Here is a 17,962-nt window from a genome sequence, read left to right as displayed (position 1 = left end):
GGTGCTGTGTGAACACCACTACCACCACCAGCTGCCGCCGAGCCAACCCCGACTCACAGACTACCTCCATGCATCAGAGCAGCACCGTGCTCCATGGGGTTTTCCATGGCTGATTTTTCGGAAACAGGTCACCAGGCCTTTCTTCTGAGGTACTTCTGGATGGACTTGAACCTTCAACCTTTCAGTTAGTAGCCAAGCACATTTACCATGTGTACCACCCAGGGGCTTCAGATAAACAGAGTATGAACAAACTGAACTACAGAGGTTGCTGCTGTTATTCCAAGTAACTGTCCCCACTGAGATATTAAACTGTGAGTGTTTTTATAAACATGTAGAAAACAAGAAAATGGACATGCTGGTATACGTTGAGGAACAAAATAAAGAAAATTTTATTAAGTTAATGCAGGTATAAACAGTGACAGCCAAATACAGAATTACATGACGTCTCTGCTGATGGCGCTCACAGTGAAACACAAGACAAAAAGATAAAGTGCCTTACAAATCCAACACCATGGGTAGGGGTGTTAAGACTTTGGAATACGATGAGTAGCCTGCATACCTGGCTCAGTCAGAATCCTTGCTTGTCCTACACACAAACAAGGAAAATGATACAAGTGAACACGTGCAAAAAGGCAACAGAAGTTCTGTCGGAGTCTGTGTCTTCAGCCTTCATGTGCGCAAAGTGTCACTGATCTAGGGAAACTGCCAAGATGAAAGGAAGCCTCTGAGGCCTCCTGAGAGGGCGTCTGAATCTTAGGGAGCTTGGGCAGTGATGACAGCTGGCGGGACTCAAGGGTTCAGGCTGACCAAGGGGCCTTTTCTGGCACAGGTGAGGGTGTAGAGCAGCCAGCTGTCAAGGTACTCCACTGGAGTTTCCAAAAAGGATGCGTATATTTGCAAGTGTAACATTAAAATCAAGTTTATACTTGAGAGGAAACCCTGGGGGCGTAGTGGTTAAGTGCTACGGCTGCTAACCAAAGGGTTGGCAGTTCCAATCCACCAGGCGCTCCTTGGAAACTCTACGGGGCAGTTCTACTCTATCTTATAGGGTCGCTATGAGTTGGAATCGACTCGGTGGCACTGGATTTGGTTTTGGTTTGGTATACTCGAGAGAAAACAAATCATTTTGGCGGAAAAAAGTTTCAATCATGATTCCATCATGAAACCAAAAACACCAGTTGCTGTCAAGTCAATTCCATCTCATGGTGACCTCAAGTGTGTCAGAATAGAACTGTGTTCCACAGGGTTTTCAGTGGCTGATTTTCCGAAAGTAGATTGCCAGGCCTTTTATCCAAACTGCCTCTGGGTGGACTGAAACTCCCAACCTTTGGTTAGCAGCTGAGTGTGTTAACTGTTTACACCACCCAGGGACTCCAGCTCCATCATACAGGGTTAATAATAAGATTGTTCTTTTTTCCTAAGGACTAGATTGGCCCAATGGACCTTGGGGGACCCATAGTCTCACTTTGAGCAAATCCAACATACACCCAATCCCACCACAGTCACAGAGCAAGTACATCAGGCTGTCTAAATGCATATGCTGTTTGTACTTAGCATATTCTAAGCATCATGGAGGGTACTAGAGGAGCTATGGAAAAGCTGATCTAAAAACAAATAAGACATGGTCCCTGACTTCTGGAAGCTTCGAGTTTGGATCTGGCTGCTACAGACAGCATAATGTATTACATGAAAAAGCAAAGTGCAGAGCAAGTGCCGAATACATTACCACCTATGTGAGTTGAGGCAAAAAGAAAAAAAAAAATATATATATACACATACATTTTCATATACATTCATGGAATATTTTCAGAAGAATATATCAGAAAATAGGCCACATTGGATGCATCAGGAAAGGGAAACTGGATGGAATGGAGATTTTTCACAGTCTCTTACTGGACTTTTGGAATGCATGGATTTAAAATCCCATCACATTTAAATAAAAAGGAAAGAATTGCTCAATAATACTACTACCCAACTCAGTGCCGTCGAGTCGATACCGACTCATAGCGCCGTATAAATAAGCATCAGATTGTATGATGAAGGCAAATAAATAGGAATAAATATAATCATACAAAAAGAACTCAAGAGTTATTTCCCACAGTCCTCATAAACGAAAAGTGCTTTGATTATTCAAATGTTTAAGTACATTCATCTGTCCGGGTGCACACTGACGGCCACCTGAAGTGGTTTCCATCTCTCTCCGTTCCTCTAGCCTTTTGCCCTCACGCCACCGTTCTCCCCCAACATCTCATACCATATGGCTGCACTAACTTGTAATAAATATGCTTGTCTTTCTCCCCACCAGGCTAGGAGCTCCTGGAGGGCAGGTACTTTGTCTTCTCAGCACTGTGCACTCACTTGGTAAATGGTTGTCCAGGGAATGAATTGCTCAAGGTAAACTTCACCTGCAGATTGTATTCTAAAAAGAACAGGGCATGGTAGCCGTGTAACTCTAAGGCTCAGGAAAGTTGTTTTCTCTCTCTGGTTCCGCATTGGTAAAGTGGGCATAATAACAGTGCTTACCACAAGTGGGCTGTTACAGTGACTAAATGAGATAGAGTATATGCATGGAGTACCACATAGTTGTAAAGCTGATATCTGAACAGCACAGATACTGCAACGGACACTTGAGCTCTGAGACTAGGGTTATTCCAGTTCATGGACCATCAATGGGTAAAATAAAGTAAGATTCTATAAAGGTCAATGGTTTGTTCCCTGTGCTTCCATTTATACCATCCGTTCTATAGGATACCAAGCACCTTCCAATCACTATGTTTTACTATCACTAGATGGGAACAATTCATTAAGCAGCGAGTTTAACTTGGTGACAAAATTTTAACATCTACCACAATGTATCTTCAAAAGCAATCATTCACAGCCACACTCATGACAAGAAGACCCCGCAGACTCAAAATAAATAGTCAACATTCATACATAAATACTGCTGCATCAGTGGGACACTCAGTCACAAAGAAGACAGCTAGCAGTGTCGCTTGGAGAAAAAGGATCTTCCGTAGCAACTGACCATTAAATCAGTGATCCTCAGCCCGTTCGTTCTCCCGGGGTGAATGAACGATGGAGGCTCGGCGCTCAGAAGTGTCCTTTCTCCCTGGCCCCTGCGCCGATGGGTCTCCCAGTCTTTCTGAAGTAACATGTTTTCCTTCCAGGCTACCCTTTCTCCTCCATCTTTCTCTGTTCTCCTCCTTCTTTTTCCCCAGGTTCCATTTGGAGCGAGCGTGTGGGCCTTCCCAGTCCTATGCCATCTGCAGCCTGCTCGCCCATCCGTCCCTAGTCGTGCTGTACCTGGACAAGCTTCCAGACCACAGGCGGAGAATCCCTGCTTTAAGATGAGAAGTTACAGCGCTGGGTTACGTCTCCTCAGATTTTGAGTCTGGAGAGTGATAAAAGTATGTATATTACTTTTATATTAATTTCATGGGAGGGCAGTCTGGTGAAAAATAACAACAGCAACAACAAAAATCTAAAGAGAAGCATAATTCACATTTTCTAGATGATATAATAAGCTTGCAATAAGGGAAAGAGGAAGATTCTATTTATGCCAATTACCTTCACATGATACTGAGTGGCCAACTGTCCTGGTACGCCTGGGACTGCCCTGGTTTTAAAACTCAAAGTTCTGTGCCTTGGGAAACCTCCAGTCCTGAGCAGGTGGAGATGGCTGGCAGCATCTCTGACCCTGCCTACTAAATGCCATTGTGACAACAGCAGTGGACGAACCAGGCAACGCTTGCTCATTAGCTTTACCACACAAATGAGTGCTATGAACCACAGAATGAAACCTGCCTGAGCTTGTTCAAGTTAATTAGACTCCTTTAGACTTGGGCTCATTGTTAAGTTTTTGGTTTCCAAGCTACACCTTAAAAATTTAAAAACCTTACTATAACTTCCTTCTTGGTTCAGTCTGCTAGGCGAGGTTCCTCTGACCCTTTGTAAATGCAGACATTCGTGGCAAAAGAATTTAAGCACATAGGTTCTCAGAAAGGTTCCATAGTCAGGCTAGTGGCCTCTCAAAGCCTGGCTTTCATCCTTTACCAGTGGTGTGTCTTTGGCTATTTTCATGATCATTTTGACCCTCTATTTTCTCTACTAAAACATGGGGATAATTCTAGTATTGATCTCTTGAATTTGGGGCGGGGGGAGCAGTGGAGTAAATGAAATAATGCACATGAAGCAGCTAACACAGTGCCTGACACACAACTACTATTTATCATTCACTCATTCATTCATTTTCCAAACACATAAGTCAGCTTGGTCCCCTGCTGCAGGCAGAGGCTGAGATGAGGAGCAATGCAAGCTTAGCAGGGAGAAGCCACCTCTTCTCTCCCCTGTCCTCGCCCTCACACAACTGCTCACCACCCAAAAGCTCACTCTGAGGGCACTCCCTAAATCGCCTCGGGCTGTGGGAGGAGTTGTGGGACAAAGAGGAGTCTGCAGTTCCCATACCAGCATTCCTTACAAGGAGGGAAGATTATGGCTGATAGACTCCTCCTTGTTTGTTGCTTTAAATTTCTGTTTCCTTTTCTTCAACTTCCCGATCCCTTCTGATACGCTTACCATTTTGCTTCTGTGAGTCCATATCTCCGATGCCACCTTTTTCCACATTCATCATTCTCACTTGAGAAAAAGAAATGCTTTGAATTTCTAGGTAGCACAACTCTACATCCCACACAGTGACTCAAGTTTAAATTTCAGATTCCTATAAAACCTTTCTCATCCCCTAGGAAGTCTGCTAGACTTCCTTATTCCATGGATCCCAAGCCTAGAGGTGATTTCAACAGTGTAAGTCACATGATTGTGCTCCTAAGATTTTCTTTCGGAATATAGGTAGTCCCCTACTTATGACGTATTTGAGTGCTTACAGCTGTACCTTTTTTTTTTTTTAATGTATCTTATGGGTTATTACTATGTACTGCATCCAATGTTGCAGCTCGTAATTTGCCAATGTCATCATATCTGTGTTCATACGTAATGTTTCCAATTCCCAAAGACAAATAAAGATTGCATTTATAAAGATACTAAAAGATAGAAAAAGGCAGTAATAATGAAAACAACAAAAAAAGAGGCATTCTACTTACATTAGAACCGACTTACAACAAAGTTGTTGGAACAGAACGCTGTTTTAAATCGGGACTACCTGTGTAGAGTTTTATTTTCCATTCTTCCCTCAGAGATGAGCTATATTCTGAAGTACTTTATTATTCTTTGGTTTTCTAGTCATTCTTAATGCCAACTAATTATTGTTCACAGAGAAATATTCAAAGTGCAAGTTGGCAACAATTATTTCCTTTTACAAGTCAACTCTACCTCAGGATCTGAATGCCACTGAAACTTGGTCCTTGTAATCTGCCCAAATGCCCCAGTTTTGGTCAGAACCCGTTCTTCAAAACTAGCTCAGTTACGCCACCACTTTCCCAAATCCACCCCTTCTCAGGGGGCTGTGGGGAATTTCCCAATGACTACTGGAATTCCCTTCCACTTTCTAATTCCCTATTTGACATCAGCTGTCTATACAGAGGTCATCATTGGATCCCTTGGTACGTTTCTGAAAGTATTGGGGGAAATGTTTATTTCGAATCACCTTAAAATAGGAGGAAATGATTTGAATAAACTCATTTTCCTTGATTTTAACTGTTTCCATGGGCAAGTAGAGAAATGAATGCATGTTTTTTTTTAATTATTTTCAAAAATATTTAGCACCCTCCACCAACAACAAAAAAAAGCCTTGCAAAATATTCTATGGTAAAAATATCGCAGCTCTGCAGGAGGAACTATTTTTATTACTTAGGGTGTCCAGAAACCAGCTCAATATAAAGTTGCAACTCATGCATTTCTCAAAGTGAACTGAAACTGACAGGCATTTCAGCTATTTCTCTTCCATAAGTCTGTGGCTATTTGTGTGATGAAGAGAAGCTATGATATTGGGTTGACTTCACCTCCATGCATACCCATTCTCCTCCTTTCACCCCTGTACACCTGCTCTTCCTCCAGCAGTTCCACTCAGCTCTGTTGTAACCGCTGTTGAACAGCCGGGTGCCTTTGTGTCACCTTGCAGAGGTAAGTCAGGTTCCCCTGCACCCTGTGGCAATGCTACTGCAGGTGCTCACTGCCCATCCTCCAGTGTAGGTGATGTTGAGAACAGTGGCATGAGCAAATCTGGAAGAGATGGCACACAGATGCACCCAGCAGAATGACTAGACCCGCTTTGCATACTTGAAAGTTGGCCCTGGAAGGGAAGGCTAATAGGAGGGCTACTGTTAGGTGCCATCAAATTGATTCCAACTCACAGTAACCCTTTGGGACAAAGTAGAACTGCCCCATAGGGTTTCCTACGTAAAAATCTTTTTTGGGGAGCTGATGGACAAGTCTTTTCTCCCCAAGAGCAGCTGGTGGGTTCGAACTGCTGACCTTTAGGTTAGCAGCCAAGCACTTAACCATTGCACCACCAGGGCTATAAAACAGTGTTTCCCAGTGGAGGCCTGTTGGCATTTTGGGTAGGATGGCTCTCTGCTATGTGGGGTTGCCCTGTACACTGCAGGACATTTAGCATTCCTGATTGTGTCTACTAAAAGGCATTGTGACAAGACCGCCCTCATATACTTCCACACACCCCCAGTGGAGACCACTGCAATAAATGAGATACCATTTCTTTTCAGGTAGAAGATGACTGTCATCAGGACACCAAGGAACAACAGGACGGCTCCCAGAAGTATCAAGTGAGTCCTCTTACTTGGTAGAGATATGCTAGGTGGTTCTGAAAAACGAAACAAAAAGAAACTAAAGATAAAATTTTGACGGGAAAAGGTCCAGGGACTAAAGATAACATTTGGATGGGAGGGGCCGGGGAGCCATCATCCTTATGATCTAATTTAGTTTAGCTTTAGGTTAATTTCCTTAAATATTAAAAGCTCCTGGCCAGTGAGTGCTGTCACAAGGAGGTGCCTCTGGTAAGAGATGGGAGCAGCAAATGGAAGCAGCACAGACTTTGGACAAGTGGCCCAGGGATTGAGCTCTGTGGCCTTTCAGTGCACTAGCTTTGACTCTTGGGCAAGTCCCTTAACCATTCCGAGCAAACAAAACAGAAATGGTCATAAACTTACCCGGAAGCTAATGTTTCTAAAGTGCTTAGCATAGGACCACAGGGAGTGGCCGCTCAATACAAAATGCAGCCTTGATTATTTCACTTCCTTTTGTGTTCTTTAATATTGAAGCTAGCAGCTGACTGCCCACAGTGGGACATGGGAGGCCACTGGGCACTGCCAACAACCTGCTATCTCCCACATTTGTGGTAATGATTGGGGACCAATGCTTGCTATCCTTTGTTTCTCTATAGTTTGGACATCATGAGACATCCAGTCATTGGCATCTCTCACCAGCCTCTCTGTCTGGGGCTCTAGGCAGGAAGGAAAGGGACACTGTGGCTCATGGAGGCTCAAAGACAGCTAGCTAACTGTCACCTCTTGCCATCAGTCAGCTCCTGCGGCTCAAATGGGAAGTGAAATCCATGACCCCTACACACCTAGCTCAAGTTTAAAGCCACAACAGCAGCATGCCTTTGTCTAGCAGCTTACAATATACAAAGCCTGTTTATATGTGTTTTATTTGAGTCTCATAACAACTTTATGGGTTAGCGTGGGGACACCAGTGGCTCAGTGATAGAATTTTCTCCCTCTGTGTGGGAGCCCAGGGTTGATTCCCGGCCAGGGCACCTCGTGTGCAGCTACCACTCACATGTCAGTGAAGAGCTACGTGTTGCTGTGATGTTGAACAGTTTTCAGCAGAGCTTCCAGGCTGAGATGGACTAGGAAGTAAGGCCTGGCAATCTGCTTCTGAAAATCAGCCAATGAAAACCCAGTGGATCACAATGGTCCCATCTGCAAACAATCATGGGGATGGCACAGGACCAGGCAGTGTTTTGTTTCAACGTGCATGGGGTTGTCATGAGTTGGGCCAACTCAAACACAGCTAACAACAACATAAAGCCAAACCCTTTGCTGTCGAGTCAATTCCGACTCATACCGACCCTATAGGACAGAGCAGAGCTGTCCCATAGGGTTTCCGAGGAGCAGCTGGTAGATTTGAACTGCTGACCTTTTGGTTAGCAGACTGAGCTCTTATTGACTGTGCCATCAGGGCTCTAAAAACCCCCCTCAGTTTACAGATAAGGAAACAGCTGTTGAGTTACTCTAGGTTGCCCTGTAAGTAAACTGCCATAAAACAGCTTTTAAATGGCAAACAAAACAAAACAAAACCCACGGTTGCTGTGGAGTTGATTCTGACTCATGGTGACCCCATGTGTGTCAGAGTAGAACTGTGCTCCATAGGGCTTTCAATGGCTGCTTTTCCAGGCCTTTCTTCTGAGGTACCTCTGGGTAGACTCCAACCATAACCTTCGGGTTAGCAGCCGAGTGCGTTGACGATTGGAATCACCCAGGGACTTCTTTTTAAATGGCAGGAACAAACTTAATATAGCTCTTACCAAAGGTCAGTCTGGTACCTTAGGACTCATATCCCACTAAGGGCACCTCCTTAATTTTCCAAACTATTTTTGCTTTTGTTGCTCAAAGGACCATCCTGGATTGTCTTTTCCTACTGGCTGACTCTTCTATCCAACTTTTTAGCTGTTTACCTGAAGCACCCAGTTTTTCTGTCAATATCTATTGGGAAGGAGTGGTAAAAAGTGCTTCTTTTCAGAACACCACTGGGTTTCCCTCAAATATGGCCCACACCCACCTCACACTCTCTAACCCCTGAATCTCCCTTCACACTCTGTATCCTTTCCTACCCACTTCTGTAGGGCAAGGAGATAAGGAATGGCTGGATTGGTACAGGCAACAGTGGCAAACCATCTTCATACACTATAGCTCATTTTATCACTACAAGAACTTTTCCCAGTAGGTAATACTGGCCCTATGGGGGAAGGAAGCACACAGAAGCCTGGCAACCTGCCCAGGACCACGGCCTTAAAACCCAGCCACTAAGCCGACTGACTTGAGGTGGAAAATCACAGGCTGCCTTGGGGAGGCAGGTGGGGAGAAAGGATCTCTCCTGTTTGGAACAAGGCAGAAAAGTACACTCTGTTTGCTTTCTGCCATCGAAGCCCTGGAGAGAAAGCAGCAGCTCCAGTAGGCTGGGATTTGGGTGCCTCAACTCTGACCCGAGTGGAGCATTCCTCTGACATGCTCCCCCAGCTCCAAGGGCACTTCCTACATGGGATTGGGACGGGCTGTTTTCTTTTCTGTTTCCCGGAGGCTGTCAACTATGTCTTATTCTTTTATGAGCCTGCAGTGCCTCACATAATACAGAGAAACCTGGGAGAGCTGGAACTCAACCAGATGACCTTCTTTTTCCAGGTCTCCAAGTTTTCTGTCTTTGAGAGGTGCAGTCTTACTGCTTTTCTATTGCCTGTTTTACTGGAAAATAAACGTTTGAGTTTTCCTTTTCTCATAGGTTTCCACCTTGCACAGGCTCTGGCTTTTGCAGGTTTTACTGTACCTCGTATGTAGGGCACACTTAGTGAATATTTAAACCCACTGCCATGGAGTTGGAAACCCTGGTGGCGCAGTAGTTAAGAGCTATGGCTACTAACCAAAAGGTCGGCAGTTTGAGTCCACCAGGCACTCCTTGGAAACCCTAGGGGGCAGTTCTACTGTGAACTATAGGGTTGCTATGAGTTGGAATTGACTCGATAGCAATGGGGTTGTTTTTTTTTTGGCTGTGGAGTCAATTCTGACTCATAGTGACCCTGTAGGACAGAGTAGAACTGCCCCATAGGGTTTCCAAGGCTGCAGTCTTTACAGAAGCAGACTGCCACATCTTTCTCCAGCAGAGCAGCTGGTGGGTTCTAATCGCCAACCTTTTGGTTAGCAGCCTAGTGCTTAACCACTGCACCACGAGGGCTCCAGCAATGAATATCTGCTGAATGTTTATTACATAGCAATATGACTTGGATGAAAGGAGGTGAGGAAGCCGGGGACATTTCGTAAATACCATGTTATTCATTCATTCATTCAGCAAACACTGAATGCCTTCGATGAGCAGGCATCATGCTGGGTGCCAGGGCACAGTGCTAAGTGCATTTTAATGGAGACATTCAGAATGTTACCTGGGATAACCAACTCAGCCGTACTGTTCTCCTCGGGACCTGCTCTCTGGAAAGTGCAGTGGAAGACCTCCTTGGCTGTCGTGTTGACTCTCAGTGTGCTGGTCACATTGAAAAGCTCCTCCTGTCCCTTGGTGATGGTGGTCTTGCCTCTCAGGACTTGGTGGTCACTGTTGGTCCAGATGACCTCAGCCTCAGGGTAACCCTCAGCCTGGCATGTTAGCTCATGCTCCGAGGTGACTGGATCCACAGAAACTCTTTGGTTGATTTTGCTGTACGGGGCTAGGTGTGAGCAAAGAGAAGTCAGGGCTTTCACTTAGCACACGTGGCTTGGTGTTGCCTGCATTAAAAAAGTGTTAATCCAGGCTAGCTCTTAGAGCAATAAGCTTGAAATTCAGCTGTCTCAGCAGTGGGGAACCTGCCAGCCCTGCTTCAATCCTTCTATCCAGACTTGGGCCAAGCTTTGGTTTCAAGGTACAGCTATCTTGCTATAAAAATCATGTATTTTTATTGTACTCCAACTAAACGTATTGTTGTTGTCGTTGTTAGGTGCTGTTGAGTTGGTTCCAACTCATAGTGATCCTATGCCCAACAGAACGAAACACCGTATAGATTAACTTAAAGAGAATTGTCATCTTTAAGCCAGTAGTCTTTCTATTCAAATATAAAATGTGCCTCTTCATACATTCAAGTCTTTGTACATTGCTCAGTCAAGTTTTAGTTTTTAAACAGGGCCTGCCCATTTCTTCTTAAAGTTATTCCTGGGTACTTTCTTTTTGTTGTTGTTGCAAAGCTGTTTTCATAAACATGAATCTTTCCAGCTTGCAAGGACTGTTTTCTTGGATTTCAATAAAGACAAAATCGGATTTTGATGCACCATTTTCTTTTTCAACGTTTAGTGAACGATCTGCAATTAGGTATGAAAATTCATACAACGTAATTTGTAAAAGTTGATACATTTGCTTGGATGGTACTTTTTAAAATTAAAAAAAAAAAAATTAACTCCAGAATAGTTTTAGATTTACAAAAAAGTTGCAGAGGTATACAGAGTTTCTATATCCCTCGCCCCGTTTTCCCTATTATTAGCCTCTTACATTACTGTGGTACATTTATCATAACAAAGAAACCAGCATTAGTGACATGGCTGTTAATGAAAAGGTCGGCAGTTCAAATCCACCAGCAGCTCCTTGGAAACCCTATGGGGCAGTTCTTCTATGAGCTGGAATGGATGCAAGGGCAATTTTTTTTTTTTTTTTTTAACTGAACCCCACTCTTTGATTTCACTAGTTTTCTCTAGCGTCCGTTTTCTGTTTCAGGATCTCATCCCAGACACCACATAATAAGACTCATTGTCTAAACTTCTTTATGCTGAACCTGCTAATAGATCACTTAAATAATGATTATATTCGAGGAAGAAAGTTTGATAAATTTTAGATTATTGGTTTGGGACCATTTTAGGATTAAGATACCCAGTTCGCTGACTATTCTAGTAGGTTGGTTTACACAATCTAAGATCTTTATTCATGTTTATTGTTACAAGTATGCTAACATGTTTTTATTTTGTTGGTATAATCTTTATTTTATTCTTAATACTTTGTAGCCAGTAGTGGTCCACCTACACGTTACCTGTTGCCCTTGAGTTGATTCCCATTCACAGCTACCATGTAGGACAGAAGAGAACTGCCCCACAGGATTTCCAAGGAGCAGCTGGTGGATTCAAACTGCTAACTTTTTGGTAGTGGCTGAACTCTTAAACCACTGCACCACCAGGGCTCCACAGTGGTTCACCTACACCCTTAATTCTCTGTTCTTTTTCTAAAGACATGACCACTGCTTTGTGATATGATATATTCAGAGATTTAATACAAAGCAGCCAAGATGAAACAAAAACTGAAATAATGATGTGGTGTCTTGTTGGTCTCAAGCCAATGAAATCACCAGAAGAAGCACTGAAAATCAATATAATTATGATTTCAAAACATAAAAATAATGATTCTTATGGGTAATGGAGTCCTCAATCTTGCATCTGTTATGTTAAGAACCCTTTAAAAAACTAATTGATTGGTTACACTTCATGAAATAATATTGGACTAGGAGCCCTGGTGGTGCAGTGGTTAAGAGCTACGGCGAGCTACGGCTGCTAACCAAAAACATGGGGGAGTTTGAATCCATCAGTCGATCCTTGGAAACTCTATGGGGCAGTTCTACTCTGTCCTATAGGGTCGCTTGGAAACCCTGGTGGTGTAGTGGTTAAGTGCTATGGCCGCTAACGAAAACATTGGCAGTTCAAATCCACCAGGTGTTCCTTGGAAACTCTATGGGGCAGTTCTACTCTGCCCTCTAGGGTCACTATGAGTTGGAATCGACTCGATGGCATCTAACAGCTAAAATAACACAGGGTCTAGTTCACATAGCTCGATTTCCTGGTAATTAAAATTTTAAGCCTAAATCCCTTGTAAAGGGTAAAATGCTTGCTTTTTTTTACTGTTACAATTTTTAATAGAAGAATAAAGGAGAATGCTGTTTCATAGGTAGGAACATGTACATATATGGTACACCTCTAAGAAGCCAATGAATGGGTGTTTTTATACCATACGAATTACTACATTACTCTCCAAAGCAGGGTACGTGCATTGAGAAGCAGGCAAAAAATATTGGAACTTATATTTACATGTATTTTTATCTCGACAATTAAGAAAGGATTTAAGCTTTAACAAGTTTTGCTAATTGACACCAGGCCTTACTCTGTGGGCCTCATGAAGGTCTTAGCTGGAAGGGTGAATTTTAGAACACGAGAGGGAGGATGGTGATTGCTTTGGGTTTATGGATTTTAGATTCCCTTAAAAAAATTTTTTTTTTAAGTTAATTTTAGGTAAGTTGACCTTCTTACAGAATGAACAACTAATTAAAAAGTTCCCTACAAAGAAACTGATGGTTGAAGATAATACTAATAATTCAAGCACAAACCAAAAGGAAATGGCAGAAGTGACCCTTTTCATTAGCCAGTTTATGAGGTTGAAAACAGTAAGGATCTAACTGGACCTGACAAGGTATTGGCTAAAAATCTTCAAAATGATCAAGACCATCACCTTCCTCAATGATGAATTTCACCCTAAAATATATGATGTCCTGAAATATTAGCTAATGATAGTGAAGCATCAGAACGGGAATTCCAGAACACTTAATTGTGCTCTTGAGGAACCTTTACATAGATCAAGAGGCAGTTGTTTGGACAGAACAAGGGGATACTGAGTGGTTTAAAGTCAGGAAAGGTGTACGTCAGGGTTGTATTCTTTCACCATACCTATTCAATCTGTATGCTGAGCAAATAATACGAGAAGCTGGACTACATGAAGAAGAATGGGGCATCAGGATTGGAGGAAGACTCATTAACAACCTGCGTTATGCAGATGACACAACATTGCTTGCTGAAAGTGGAAAGAAAGGACTTGAAGCACTTACTAACGAAGATCAGAGACCACAGCCTTCAGTATGGATTGCATCTCAACATTAAAAAAAAAAAAACATTAAAGAAAACAAAAATCTTCACAGCTGGACCAATGGGCAACATCATGATAAATGGAGAAAAGATTGAAGTTGTCAAGGATTTCATTTTACTTGGATCCACAATCAATAGCCATGGAAGCAGCAGTCAAGAAATCAAAAGATGTATTGCATTGGGTAAATCTGCTGCAAAGGACCTCTTTAAAGTGTTGAAGAGAAAAGATGTCACCTTGAAGACTAAGGTGCGCCTGACCCAAGCCATGGTATTTTCAATTGCATCATATGCATGTGAAAGTTGGGCAATGAATAAGGAAGACCTAAGAAGAATTGACGCCTTTGAATTGTGGTGTTGGTGAAGAATATTGAATATACCATGGACTGCCAAAAGAACGAATAAATCTGTCTTAGAAGAGGTACAACCAGAATGCTCCATAGAAGCAAGGACTGCGAGATTGCGTCTAACATACTTTGGACATGTTGTCAGGAGGGATCAGTCCCTGGAGAAGGACATCATTCTTGGCAAAGTACAGGGTCAGCGGAAAAGAGGAAGACCCTCAAAGAGGTGGATTGCCACAGGGGCTGCAACGATGAGCTCAAGCATAACAACAATTGTGAGGATGGAGCAGGACCGGGTAGTGTTTCGTTCTATTGTGCATAGGGTCGCTATGAATTGGAAGCAACTCGATGGCACCTAACAACAACAACAATGACAATGACAACAAAGTGAAGCATCACAATTAGGAAGACATTGAAAGTGTCGTTTATTAAACATTTTCTCTCACCCTTTTAAAATTTCTATTATTCTTGCGTATTTTTAGAGTATACAATGTATTAGGTTGAACCATATGAAATTGGTGATACTCAACTTCTTTTGACCTTCAAAAATAGCAATTTCATATGACACAACCTATATATTAGTGAAAGCATATGCTTTATAACTTACATACACATATAAAGGAGCCCTGGTGGTGCAAAAGTTAAGTGCGTGGCTGCTAACTGAAAGGCTGGCTGTTCAAACCCATCCAGCCACTTTATGGGAGAAAGACTTGGTGATCTACTCCCCCGAAGACTCCAGCCAAGAAAACCCTATGGGGCGGTTCTATTCTGTTACATAGGGTCTCTCTGAGTCAGAAATTGATTTGACGGTACATAACAACAATAAAATACATGTAAATATACGCATACATTATGCATACATACATATATGCATACACACCATAGTTTAAAGGGCTTTACTGATGGTGTGGTAATAAAAACATGCTAAGGCTGGTAAATCAAGGGTGAGAAAAGGTTGTTGGCGTTTTGAAGTCAATACAAATCTTGGTACACTCCAGAGGTACAAATGCAGGCAGTAGAACATGGTTATTACGGGTGCAGACTTCACAGTCATACTGCTTGGGTTTAGAGCCTGGCTTTGTCACTTACTAGCTGGGTAAACTGGGCAAATTACTTACCTTCTCTGGGCCTTAGTTTCCTCATTTATAAAATGGGAAGAATAACACCACATTTCATTAATCTGAAATGCCATCTATTGAAGACATACTCAGGTTTCAGAGATAGTAAAATGTGAAAAACAAGCATCTTGGACATGGTAAAGTATCTGCCTCATAGGGTCATTTTGAGAATTAAATGAATTAATTTAGGCAAAGTGTTTAGGACAGGGCCTGAAACATAAGGGCTACATAAAAAAAATGAGTGCTAATTACTAACAGTAACTGCTGCTACTACAATGAGTACTACAGCTCCTCCTCTCCCTCTTCTTACTACTACCTCTTAAGTGTTCTGTGGTACTCTTTAGAAGGTGTTGACATCTCCTTATGGATAGTCTCGGGGATGAATTTTCTTACAGATATTATAACATCATATCCAAACCTGCTCAAGTGTCAAAAATTTTAGGCTAATCTTATTTGGGGAAGTATTTCATTCATTCAAGAAATATTACTACTACATTACTATATGCCAGGCCCTGGAGAGACAGCAATGAACAACACCAGCTGAAATCCTTGTCCTTGTGGAGTTAGTTGGAAGAGACAGATAACAAACAAAATAGGTAAACGTGGTTATATGATACGTTAGGTGGTATATTAGATGGTAATAAACGGTATAAACTTAAACAGGGCTGGCAAATTTGAAGGAGAGATGAGGGTTTCGGAATGACAGCGCTTAATCTTTGGTCCATACTCACAAATTAGTTTCATCAGGATAACTATGTAACACTTAGTTCTTTCCAATCCCTAATCCCATTTAGGGTCCTGAAAGTATAAATGAGTGTTCCATTTTTCCTGCTAGTAGGCTCAGTGATCAAGGAAAAACAACATTCTCAATTAAAATACCTGAGAGTCTGGTATTTAAATTAACAGTCAAGAAGGTTCGGTAACACCCCAAGTGATGATCACAGTTGAGTTAATCCAAAACTAAGCCCTTTCAGTTTTGAAATGCTTCACCTTTAAAATTCCATGATGAGCAAGCTCCTGTGGGGGCAGTTGTGTTATCACACATTTGCAGTGATGGGAAGAGAAGCCCGAGTTACTGTGAAATCATTTGCATATGAAGGTGACTCAGGAGCTCTAGTTCCTTGAGTGGTAAATCTGGTCGTTGGCCAGCCAGCCACCCAGCTTTGACTGCGCTGAAACAGTGTCCCCAGGGACCTTGGAAAGCTTCCCCTGCAGGAGGTCCAGACCACCATACGTGAATGACAACGAGAGGGATCAGGGATAGAATGCCAATTTAATCTTCTATACTACAAAAATGGAAAGGTCAAACAAATCAGATCTTCGAATCTGGGTGGTCATCTATCTGCTTTGCCCCCCAGGGGCCCCTTCTTAAAATAGTCACAGTGCCAGAAGACTTTCTACTGCGTCACATCATAGCAAACTGCAGATCCACAAGGGACAACCTAGTAAGAACCCTGGTGTTGCAAGAGTTAAGTGCTCAGCTGCAAACTGAAAGGTCAGCAATTTGAACCTCTCAGCTGCTCTGTGGGAAAAAAGACTGGTAACGTGCTCCTGTAAAGATTACAGCCTTGGAAACCCTATGGGGTAGGCAGTTCTGCTCTGTCCTATAGGGTCACCATGAGTCAGAATTGACTTGACGGCACCTAATAACAACAATAACCTGGCGGAGTCTCCGGGTGGTATAAATGATTAACATGCTCAGCTGCTGACTGAAAGGTTGGAGGTTCGAGTTCATTCAGAGGTGCCTTGGAAGAAAGTCCTAGCGATCTACTTCCAAAAAAATCAGCCACTGAAAACCCTATGGAGCACAATTCTACTCTGACACATACGGGGTTGCCACGAGTTGGAATCAACTCAGCGGCACCTGGTAACGAGCTGGAAGAACACCCTTTCCCAGTACAGGGAGAGCTGCACACTCCCTGAGGGTTGATGGGAGATCCTCTTCTCTGAAAGGAGCAACTTACACTCTATGCCTCCTTCTTCCTGACTACCAGGCTTATGTTCTTCCACCCCTTCCCAGATTCAGCAATGCTGAGTAGTTAGACATCCCTACAGAGGGCTAAGGCTTGATAATTTCTTTAATGCTTTGGAAGACAGTAGGTGTTTGGTTTTGCTGATGGGCTGAAGGAAAAATTGAAAATATAAACCCCCTCCCATTCCAAGATTTCTTTCATAAATATCACTGTTCTGGAGAAGCATACCATAAAAAATAATGAAAATTAAATCTACATCACAAGGGACATATTGTCGACAATGGTAGCATTATTTGAGCCAGAATCACAGACACAGTAGTGTACCATAAAATGGATGCACTTCCCTTAATCTCTATTTTATCCTGTTTTTCAGTTTACAATTATCAATGATCCCTTTATTATAACTGCAAGCTTTTTCTACTTATCTTACTAACCTTCAGATTGATGGTGGCCTAGGAATGGAAAAACCAAGAGGAGATGATTCAATTATTCCGTTATTAAAAGGTCATCATATAAATGAAAGAAACAGGCAGGTAATCTCAAAACAAGGGCTACTGAAGGTAGATTTCAGCTCAATATCAGAAAGTAATTTCACCAGGCCTTGGAAGGGAGGTTCCAATGACGGAGGTAGGGGGTCTGTGAGCAGAAGATGACTGAATATCCTTTGGGGATGCTTCAGAGGGGATTTCTGTTCTTGGTGGGAAGTTGGGTTAGATGCTCATGCCTGGGCTCCTTTCAGCTCTCAATTCCGTGACTCTTACCAGTGGAAGCCGAGGTAGTAAGCTAAGGTGTTTTCCTTTACTTGGCTAGTGGTAACCCAAACCTTAGAACCCAAGTGACCTGATGACATATCTGTGGGTCAGTTCCCAGGAACCGATGCTTACAGTTCCTCTTCAACATTCCAAGATAAC

At 42.7% G+C, this 17,962-nt stretch overlaps 1 protein-coding gene across 8 annotated transcripts in view; it reads right to left on the bottom strand.

Annotated features, from left to right (window-relative positions):
- Positions 1–3,303: 3,303 nt before the first annotated feature.
- Positions 3,304–17,962, bottom strand: part of CD274 (CD274 molecule) — a 40,801-nt gene continuing 26,142 nt past the window's right edge. For 5 of the 8 annotated variants that reach the window (XM_049896716.1, XM_049896717.1, XM_049896715.1 and 2 more), the window contains 2 exons: positions 10,124–10,402; positions 4,542–6,772 (listed from right to left, as the gene is read on the bottom strand). In XM_049896716.1, coding sequence (XP_049752673.1) covers positions 6,429–6,772; positions 10,124–10,402 — 623 coding nt within the window. In that variant the 3' untranslated portion in view covers positions 4,542–6,428. The other 3 variants (XM_049896720.1, XR_007518748.1, XM_049896719.1) reach the window with 3 other exon arrangements.

The sequence above is a fragment of the Elephas maximus genome, chromosome 9 (assembly GCF_024166365.1).
Source record: "Elephas maximus indicus isolate mEleMax1 chromosome 9, mEleMax1 primary haplotype, whole genome shotgun sequence".
Lineage (NCBI taxonomy): Eukaryota > Metazoa > Chordata > Mammalia > Proboscidea > Elephantidae > Elephas > Elephas maximus.
The sequence above is the reverse complement of the archived record's forward strand: the minus strand, read 5'-3'. Positions and strand labels throughout refer to the sequence as shown.